The 10,664-nt window shown below is 45.4% G+C and overlaps 1 protein-coding gene across 5 annotated transcripts in view; it reads right to left on the bottom strand.

Annotated features, from left to right (window-relative positions):
• Positions 1 to 2,279: 2,279 nt before the first annotated feature.
• LOC135388355 (MYND-type zinc finger-containing chromatin reader ZMYND8-like) overlaps positions 2,280 to 10,664 on the bottom strand; it is a 70,826-nt gene continuing 62,441 nt past the window's right edge. For 4 of the 5 annotated variants that reach the window (XM_064617857.1, XM_064617855.1, XM_064617856.1 and 1 more), the window contains 4 exons: positions 10,518 to 10,626; positions 10,328 to 10,452; positions 8,675 to 8,929; positions 2,280 to 2,984 (listed from right to left, as the gene is read on the bottom strand). In XM_064617857.1, the coding sequence (XP_064473927.1) occupies positions 2,835 to 2,984; positions 8,675 to 8,929; positions 10,328 to 10,452; positions 10,518 to 10,626 (639 nt within the window). In that variant the 3' untranslated portion in view covers positions 2,280 to 2,834. Of the gene's footprint in view, positions 2,985 to 3,268; positions 3,353 to 8,674; positions 8,930 to 10,327; positions 10,453 to 10,517; positions 10,627 to 10,664 lie in introns of all 5 variants that reach the window. The other variant, XM_064617858.1, reaches the window with a different exon arrangement.

Raw genomic sequence — 10,664 nt, 5'->3', positions numbered from 1 at the left:
TTTGCTTCAGTTACAGTCATAATAGTCGAGGTTCGTCTTGGTTTTGTGAGCCTCTAATGACGTAGCCTTCACCAGAAGGTAAAGGGGTAAAAAACGCCATTCTCTGACTCAGAATCTATACGCGACCAAGGCGCGGGAAAATAATTTGCGCGCCCTGAAGAAATAAAATAAGCAGAAATTTTATTTTATAATATCAAAGAGCGATGTCCAAGGCATGTCTCCACAAAATATAAATAAGATTGAAGATGGCCTTTTTGAGAAAAACGGTCCTGAAAACAGCTATTTTCTGGCACCCTTTCGCGATTACTGCGTCACTGTGGACGGATGTCTGAAGGTATGATAACACGCTATATACTAAACGAAAGAGTAAAAAAAGCCCTTTCATCTCATATAAGTTTCGTCATATTCGGAAATTACGGGATCACGTAAGAAATTGGCAAAGTTGCGCTACGGACGTCCTCGGAGGCGTTTTCGCGATTTTTTTTCGAAATGTTTTCAGGATTTGCCACCGAATTTAATTGTCTTAAGCAAATCCTCACCACCCATTCTGCCAGTGAAAAAAATTGCTTTCAGAAGAAAGCAGCCGTTCGGAGGACAACAACAACAACTTTATTTTCGGCCTTGGAGAGTGGGGAGTTTCATCGCAACAGGCGATACTCTACCCCAGTGCTTGGTGGAATGGGGGGAATAAAATAACGAGCCCCTTTACAATAACGATCGAAGTCCGATGGTGTCCAGAAATGTCAGAAGAGCTTTGAGCGCAGAGCGTTGCTGGGCTGGATTGGGCCAGGGACCAAGCAATTTCGGTAGGGAGAAAGGGCGAGAGTCCAGCTGACGAAGAGACTCGGAGAGTGTGATTCGGGAAGGTTCGTAGTGAGGGCAATGAAGAAGAATGTGCTCCAGATCCTCAAGAGCACCACAGTGGCAACAGGTGGGAGAATCAATTTGTCTCAAGCGGTAACGCCACTGAGCTGTAAAGGCCACATCGAGGCGCATGCGGTGGATTAATGCAGCATCCTGACGAGATGTGTTTCGTGGCATGCGGAAAGCGAGCATGGGATCAACTCTGTTCAACATAGAGGGGGGAAGAATGTCGGTTGTCCGTTGGCGGGAAGCCAGGGGTGTCACTAGACGTCGCAGAATTGAACGGCGGTCTCCTCTGAGCAGAACAATACGGGTCCGGTTCCGAGACGAGAGTGCTGCTTCTGCGGCGCTGTCGGCCTGCTCGTTCCCCACGACACCACAATGGGCTGGAACCCACTGGAGAACGAGCCTGTGGCCTGCGGCGTAGATAGTGTGGTAAGCCATTAACACGTCGGTGACTAGGGGTGCGGATGGGCCTCGTATGCCGGAAGTTTCAATTGCTTGAAGTGCAGATTTGGAGTCTGTAAAGACTGCCCATTCCCGGGGTGGAAAATCAGCGATGTGTTGTAGAAAGAAAAGGATGGCATAGAGTTCCGCAGCTGTGGAGGAGGTTGGATGTGAAAGGCGTCTTCCGTGCACGACGCCTTCGGATGGAATGACGAAGGCTGAGGCGGACTTGTTGTTTCGGGATGCGCCATCAGTATATGCTGCCGTAAACGTAGAAAACTTCTCGTCTACCAGAGCATGAAAATGGGCTCGGAGGACTTGAGGGGGGACCTGATCTCTTCTTTGCAGAAGGTTTGGGAGGCGTACAAACGTGGGCGGTACCGGGAGAGACCAGGGGGCTTCCGGCGGTATAGTGTCCTTAGTTATGAAGCCAGTGAGAGTCTGGCGTGTCCTCTGCGCTACTCGATAGAAGTCGCTTCCAGGGCGGTATCGAATTTTCCTGAGTTCCGTTCGGAGGATCCAGCGCGCTAAATTTGGAAAAGCTGGAACTGCCCAAATCACGCTCATTTACTTGGAGCCTCGCCGACCGAGAACGAAATATCGCAGAGACCTGCGACTAGGCTTGTTTTGTTTCTTTTTGGATTAGGCATAACATATATTTTTTCTTTAAGAAAATAAAAATGTCACCGGCGCCCCTTGGTCGATTATAAATGAAATTACCCAGATGTTCTCACTGGGACAACTTCGTAGCTTTTATAATTAAAAAGTTAATTAACGCCCTTAGTTTTTTAATGAAAAATCTGTGTAAAAAAAGCAAAAAAAGGCACCCTGTATAACCCACTTAGAACCATTTGTCAGACAAGAGCCTGTTTGAATCCCCTTCTGCAGACAAAGCCTGATAGGTCACAAACGTGGTTTGGGTGCATGCTGTCCGTCTGCAAGCATATTTGTACACAGGACAGAACTCCTACATTTCCTCATTTTATTTTCTCTGTACACATTCAGGACGCAAAGACAGTTCAACACACCCTAAAATGCCTTTCTCGTCCACCTGGAGACACAAAGTCTGGCATATTCCTGAACTCCATTGAGCTTCATTTTCAGCATTCTTTCATACGTCACAACTCAGTCACAATTCATAATTCTGCAGGTTCGTTCCTGCACTGATATAGAACTAGTAACATCGAACCGAAAGAATGCACAGAAACATTAGGACTTACCTTAACAAATTGACATGTACACTATTTACATTTACATGCATTGTATGCACACAGGGGTAGACTAAAATCATTTCTGCAGCGAATACAGTACACTCCAAGAAAACAATAGTTATTCCATCACAAATGGTCATATACAAATGCACAATAGTGTGGTACCAATCCTCCCTAAAACATTAGTTCACAAAGTTTGTACACGTACCCCCCAAGTGTTTCACGATGATCATGTCACATGTATCCTTTATGAGCACTATTCATTGTATCACTGATTTCACCACAACCTGGCTGTGATCCAATATGACGTCGCTACGAGTGTGACGGATTGAGTGGTGTCAGGGTCAATCCAGGTGGCAAAGCTGCTGTCAACTGTGTTTTGTTTGCTTGCACAGTTTTAGTGGAGAGCGTTGTCCGCAGGATTGAAGGCTGCTGGGGAGACTTCGAAATCTGTGTTTCGAGCTGCAATATCGTAAAGAAAAATCAATGTTTTCACAGTAATTTGCTCAACAAACCTTCATTAATTTATAACCTGTAATGGCTCCTTAATTAGTTCAAGACCAATTGAAAGCCTCTCTGCAATAACAGTGTACACTAATTTGCATCTCTTTCAAGAGAAGCTTACACATTACGTGTGTTCAGAGACACATGCTCTGCTGCATTTAAAAATGGGTGACTTCCAGGTTCAAAAAGTTTTCATTACTTCCCGTTTTCCCTATTTCTCCAAAGTACAAATTTTCACTTACATAATTATTGTAGAGAGCCATTCAATTATGACTATGCTGATGAGTTATGGTACCGTTGTGTAAGGTATCTTGGAAAAGGGCCACCTGCAACCACATTTGCAGAAGAGCATCCACAATGATAATGTTGACGTTCTCGAACAACAATCCCCAAAAGAAAACTCTAGCACGTTCATTCCTTCCTCAGGAATGCACGATGCTTTCAAACCACATAGACCTGGCCTGAATGAACCACATGAACCTGGTCTTCCATACGGATCGCTCACATATTGCAGCTGAAAGCGAAGATCCTCTCCCACGTACGACAACTAGTTGCTAGTTACTCTCCACTTTTGTTGAGCAGCCACATGTTTGGCACCCCCTCCCACCAGCCCCAAATATTTGGTGACACCCCCTAACTTTTTTACCTGTGCACCTCTACAGAGAGAATCCTTGCTCTTTAACTTTACACACACGTCGGTAGAGATACGTTAATGTCCCTCCCCTCCATTTCTTGCAACACTCTCTAAGAACTCTCACCACTTACTAAGCACAAATGAGGGCGTGACCCTGAGAAAAGGAATGCCGCAGTCGTGCAGGCATCTCATAGAATTATGGGGCATCTGGACATGCTAACATTTCCTTCTCTGAGTGCAGCGCTCTCACACGTCTACGGAAAAATCTTCTGGTCTTTCAGATTCATGTATTTAATATCTAAGCACTTTTCAGACGACAAAAAACACAAAAAGTCCTGTAGATTGTTGGCCGATGCAGAACATAGTGTTATGAGGTTCATAGATGAGTTCTCGGGATGGGATCGTCCCTTTAAAGGATCGTCCCTGTTTGACTGCACACGTATCTACAAGGCTCAATCAAAGTTGACCGAGACTTTTATTTCTTTAAATACTACAATGGAAAATTCGCATGGAATGGCACAGTGGGCTCCAGGGTCGTGTCACGTACATCAAACGGACACTCAAACTTCGTACAGAGAGAAGCAGCAGAAACAAGGCCCGAAACCTAAAATGGATACTCAAAGAGTGAACACGCGCTGGAACGAAAGACACGGAAACGAAACCGCGGCGCCCACTCATGTGCATTTGTTTTCAGCCAGTAGCAGACAACATTCGAGAGGGCGCCACGTCTCACACAAATGGTCCATTGTGACCCATTGCACCAAGAAGTTCGCATGCATGACACCCTGCATGTCCCATAAGGCAGTTCCCATGCAATTTCCAGATGGCGACTGCTTCTTTTGTCCTTGGGGTGAAATGATGCGTTCAGGTTTCATTGCATGCGATGACTCATTGCAAGAATTCATACCCGGGCCACTCCACACCATATGGATCCAAACATTCCCCTCAACCATCACCAATATATTCTTTTAAAATTGTGCAGGTAGAGGATTCCGAGGGAAGAGTAGTTTCGAAGGTCTCTGTTCAAAATATCTTTTCTTCAATGTTTGAAAGTGCTCGTTGCGCCGAGGGAGAAGAGTGCACCTTACATGATGAAAGATAGAAGTCACTGAAAAGGTTAGCCAGCTGTAGGACTCAAACCCACAGCTTCTGGGTTATTGGTCCAGGGCTTACCACCCTTGGAAGTCACTGGAGAGGAAGTCACTGTATGTGGAGAGGTGTGTTAGCTTAGCTCAATTGGTAGTTTGAAGTTTTGTATGTAATTGTCCTTTCTATATGTGTTCCAGCCTCAAAACATCAATTGTCTCATGTTCAACTACGCGGCTTACGTCGATCCTGTCGTATGAATGTGTGTATGAGTGAGCAAAAATGTAAGAGTGAAAGGGGGATGAGTGAGAGAGAGTGGCTGGTTTGTCCCTTCAGATGACGCGCCCTTGGAAGTCGCTGGGGAGGTGTGTTAGCTTAGCTCAATTGGTAGGTCCTACAGCTGGCTAACCTTTTCAGTGACTTCCATCTTTCATCATTAATTTCTCAGGTTTGAGGCTTTGTATGTAATTGTCCTTTCTATATATGTTCCAGCCTAAGAACATCAATTGTCTCATGTACCTTGCATGTTTGCAAGTAATTGGTTCGTGTTTAGTTGTATAACCTCCCAATTGCAAATTTTATGTCACTAGAAGATGCGACACTCTACCTTCCACACCTCATGCAAAATAGGTTAACCCCTCACTCTCTAATAGGACTCGAAAAGGATGTGATTTGCACCATGTTTGCAATATTTTACTGCCTTCATTTTAGAATTCACCGGTATAATAAACACAGTATCGTGCTGTGTGGGGTTCCAGGTGTTCACAGAAAAGTTTCCTTTGTCTCTGAGCAGTAGCTCTCGTGGCGACACTTGAAAATGAACGCCTTGCAAATTTGGCAATTTTCGAACTGCATTTTCGGAAAGTGGTGGTCCATTTCAAAATAGTACCATTGTGAGATTCGACTGCAGAATGCTTCCACTCTGTGCTCCCAAGAAATTAGAAAGTACTACTCAACTTGCGCAAGATATTTTTTTTAGGGACCCATGTTGACACGTAAAGAATACCTTAATTCCACATTAATACCTTAATACCTTAATTGCACACATTTCTCTAGACCAATCAGCGAGCGTTCTCCTTATAGCGTGAGCACGAGGTTCCAGGAAGATCACAGGCTGGTACTGCTCTTCACCACCGTTGCGCATGGCCGCTTTTTGCGGCATATTTCAAATTCAATTTCTGCGATAATTATGACTCTGTGGTGTGAATTACTTCGCGTGGTGCATCTTACTGGCCTACTTAACAGTTTTATAGGAAGAAAACAGGGTGTTAAAAATGAGTTCTGTGCTACTTTAAGGCTTTCTCTCGACCACATATAGAGGATTCTTGGTGTCTGGATTTTGGCCCTCCACGATCCACTGTACGCTTGTCTTTGCTGCGAGCTGTTCAACCGTCCCGCTGGTTCCCCACGCGGTCCTTTGCCATGAGATGTTGCAAGAATGTTTCAACAGGCGTCAATACCTAAGTCATCCTTGTGCTGGCACAAATCATGGAAGCTTTTCCTACTTTTGTACTGGGCAACACACCAGTCTGTCAAGAAATGCACCTTGGAGAAAAACATATTTTCTCGCGCATGTTAAATACTAGTTTTCTAGTTTCTTAGGATCACATAGTGGAAGCATTCTACAATCAAACCATATGTGGAGGAGATGGTCTTCCTCCCCGCGAGTCCTGACCGGTGGTGATGGAATGTCTCAGCGGGCAGATGTGCGCGGCCTCACATGGGGACAGTGCCGGTAGAATTGGCTGGCTGGTGCAGTGGCACGCGGCAGCAGAGGCACGTCTTCATCGTCATCAACGGGCCGCCACATGTACAGTGGTGGTATTTTTATATGGACCACCACATTCCGAAAACCCGGTTTTGAAAATTGCTAAATTTTGGAAACTTTCGTTTTCAAGCATCACTACCGCGAGAAGTACTGCTCAGAGGGAAACTTTTTAATTTTTTTGTGTACAACTGGAACACCATACAACATGAGATTGTGCTTATTTTACCACTAAATCCTAAAATAAAGGCGGTGAAAAAATTATGAACAGTGAAAATCATATCCTTTACGTATCATATCAGAGAGTAAGAGGGACACCTATTTTGTATGAGGCGTACAGGGTACAGCGCTGCATCTTCCAATGACATAAAAATCACATTTGAAGGATGATAGAAATAAGCACGAACGAATTAATCACAGACATGTACGGTAAGGACGTTTTGAGTACCTTCAAAACATTGAAGAAAATGCACTATGAACAGAGACCTTTAAAACTATCCTTTCCTCAAAGCCATGAACAGTATTTAAAAAAAAATATCGGCGATGGTTAAACAGTATATTGTGATCCCTTGGCATGGAATGGACCAGCCGTCAGATCGAAACCGGTTCTGCAGCTGCTCCGAGACTGCCATGTGCGCTCCCCCTTTTGGCCACAACCGTGGTGTCAGGGAACCCATTTACACAAACTTTGCAAAACAGTAAGTGCTCGTGAATGATCGTCTCCATACTGCGGACACTAATATTACGTGGGTTTGCAATGCCACAAACTGTTGCTCAATGGTCCTCAAGGATCACTTGCTCAACTTCCGCGACGTTCGCTGACGTAGTCGGCAGTTGTGCAGTCGGACGAACGTGTACATGTGGTTAATTTGTCGCCATATCCGGTCCTTCGCCAAACTGTCTGCACTATTCGTACACGCTTCACCCTGACTTTGTTTGTTCCCCCTCCAGTGCCTGTAACTTCTGCAAAATCTCAGCTGGTTTGCTGTCTTCCTTCACAAGGAACTTCATTGTGCATCACGGTTCCACAGCTAGACACACACTGCCCACCGCCATGGTAGCTGTAGCAGCTGCACTGACCTGAGAAGGATCGCACCTCATCCTCCGGAAGTTTTATTCAATTACATTTACTCACGAATTTTTCTCAAACAAAAATTTCGGTCAACCTTGAACGCCATTTGTACAATACATACGCGTGAATGAATGCATTATGTACGGTGTACATAATGCATCGTTATCAAGTATACAACAACAGGAAACAAGACAAAGTAGAATTTGTTGCGACTCGTAAAGCCAAAATGCAATTTGGGGTGGACATCTGACGGGATTAGGTAGTACCTGAAAAAGCCAGATACCACGCATGTTCCTTGTCCAAATCTGCAGCAGAGCACTGGGTCCTTGTCTCACGTTCAGGGTCATCTTTCACTCAAGAAAGTATGAAGCAACAATATCGTGTTTCGTTAAGCGTTGCGATGAACACGGTTGACAGAAGCAGCTTTATCACCATATCCTCATTCCGCTTCAAGGGGCCCTCCGTTACTGCTTCAAGCATGCTAGTGTCTCCGACCTGCAAACTGACTGCCTCCTCTCAACCTGCAGACCTAGAGGGGGACGTGAAGCCATTAGGTTCCCCCTTTTCCCTCTTCTCATTACGTACACTGGGAAAGAACCCCCTCCCTGCAAAGTGAGGGTGCCATACACTCAATGACAACGTCACCTCAGTTGTTCACCTTCTTCCAAGCTCACTTGGGACACTCGAGAGCTCTAGAAGGTGATCCATCACTTCTCAAAGTGAGGGGAACACGTTCATTTCTCTTCACTCATCTTCTTTCATGTTTACAGGTAACTTCCTCAGCAGAGCCTGAAACCCCTGAGGTGAGGCAGCATGATCACTGCAACCCACTATGCTGCAACGCACCCAGAGAAGACGAATGCTGTGCAGCCTCTTTTCAGATTACTCTTTGCCTTACACCTTGCTTGCTTGCCTTACAGCAAGGCAAAGTGCTGCGACAGAGAGTGCTTCGAGAATCAAAGAGAGTGCAGGGGTTCCCCTGGGGCAGAGTGAGAATATGGTGGAAAGAAGGGGAACCGTAGACAGTCACTGGGCCCTAGGGATCGCTGAAGGTGGAAGAACTAGAACACGGCGGTTACTCGGTGACTTACGGGTGTTGTAGACGAGGCCTGGTAGGTGTGTGGTAAGATAACAGTTGTTGCTTTTTCGCCTGCTGGAGCCAGTGACAGTTCCGTCAGTGAAGTGTTGCTGACGACAGCTGCAACCCCCGTCGCTGGCTGTGCCTGTGCCGCAGCCTGAGTGCACGTGGCCATGTGCTTCGGCCAGTGTGCCTGCTGACACGGGTAGTCACAGTAACTTGTGTTCCAGCAACAGTAGAACACTGCCTCTTTCCAGCAGTTGGCACACTGAAAGGGAAGATACTTTTCATGTACATGGTTCCCAATCAATTTTGCTACAAAAATTCGAGAGTCTTTCAAGGGCCTCGCAATTCTCAGCCGCCATTTTACCTCAGATATAAAACCCAGTTTATGGAGAGGACTTCATTATTCCACAATTATTGGCTACAAGTATCACACAGCAGAATACAAAGGGACTGTACAATACTGATCGGTTCACGAATATGATTCAGGACTCCTGGGGCCCTATTGTCGTCAAAGTAATCGACTTGGATTACTTTGTGTCTCGCCTGTCATTGGTCGTTACGTGAAGAAGGCGTGAAGAGCAGAAATGAATGCCAAACGCCCTGAACTGATAGTCGAGCTCTTGATCTTGTAATCTTTGTGATAAAGCAGATAAAGCACGAAGAATGCAGGATCAAATGCTCGACTATTGTTTGAGGGTGAGTGACATTCACCTCAGTTCTTCACGCCTTCTTCACGAAACAACCAATGACAGGCGAGACACAGAATAATCGAGGTCGATTACTTCGACGAGAATAGGGCCCCCTGAATGTTAAAGATGATAGGATAGAAAGGAAGGCCAACGAATACAATGGAGGGCACTCTTCATCTTTGACACTTTCTGGTGTCCACTCCTGCTTTCTATTACGATGAGTGTTAACTGTTATGGTTTCAAAACCACAGTTCTGCTTCTGCACCAGTTAACACGTCGTTAGGTCAAGGAGGGTCGTTTCCGGAAAGGAACCCTAATGAAATGAAGGATAGACTTCACATGTTTACTGGTACTGCCACAATGGTCAGAGGCACACGGCAACAATATCACTTGACAGTCCATAGTTGTACACATGATACTAACACCTTGGTGCTGAAATGGGAAGTGTGACTGCGGGATGCAAAATGATGCTATTTCACGAAGCACTCATAACTCCGCAACTCGGCAGGCTATACGCATGTTTGACTACCCGAAAGAATAATAATTCAAAACCATAAAGGAATTTGTAATAAAGTGACCTGCTATACCAAAGTACAAATACAGTGAACTAACAAACCATAACACAGTGCAAAAGTGAAAAAGCGACAAAGCTTTTCTGAAGAGACATTCGGAAACGTCTAAGCATTTGCGAGGGAAATATGTAGGAACCAGGGCGATGGAAGAAAGAGAAGAAAATGCCGGACACAATAAGCTAAGTGAGCCTACTGTTCAAGCACAGCTCTGGATAAAGTGTTGTAAAGCTGGCTGTGGTGTACTGCATCAACATCAGCACTTCTAATGCAGAGCTGGCGGTTGCCAAATGATGTGGACCATTGTTCTGTTAACATACACAAACAACACCGACGTAGACGAAGTACCCCTGACATTGCCACGTTCTTGCACTTATGCATGAAAGCAACTTCTTATCATACCCATTGCTTCCTTTTAGTTTCTGCTACAGCCCTCGACAGCTCGGCAGCATTCTTTTCTTCGGTGTCAGCCATGATCTGCTTCAGCTCTAGAGCCCAGCAGATGCGAGTCTCTTTTAGAGCCAATACTGAGAATGACAGAAATTGTTATCAGGTTAAGTTTGAACTCATCTCATTGCAGCTCCATAGCTACCAAAATTGTGGCACGTTTCCGCCATCTCGTCTCTGAACTTCTGCTTCACCAACTCGTCACGATCTTTCTGCGGCAGCAAGGAGCTCAGCGGCTTGTCATCCGAATAGTGCTGCATCGAAAAAAGATACCGTTTCAGAAAACTGGTAA

Source organism: Ornithodoros turicata, chromosome 3 (assembly GCF_037126465.1).
Source record: "Ornithodoros turicata isolate Travis chromosome 3, ASM3712646v1, whole genome shotgun sequence".
Classification (NCBI taxonomy): domain Eukaryota; kingdom Metazoa; phylum Arthropoda; class Arachnida; order Ixodida; family Argasidae; genus Ornithodoros; species Ornithodoros turicata.
This window is presented reverse-complemented; position numbering and strand designations above follow the sequence as displayed.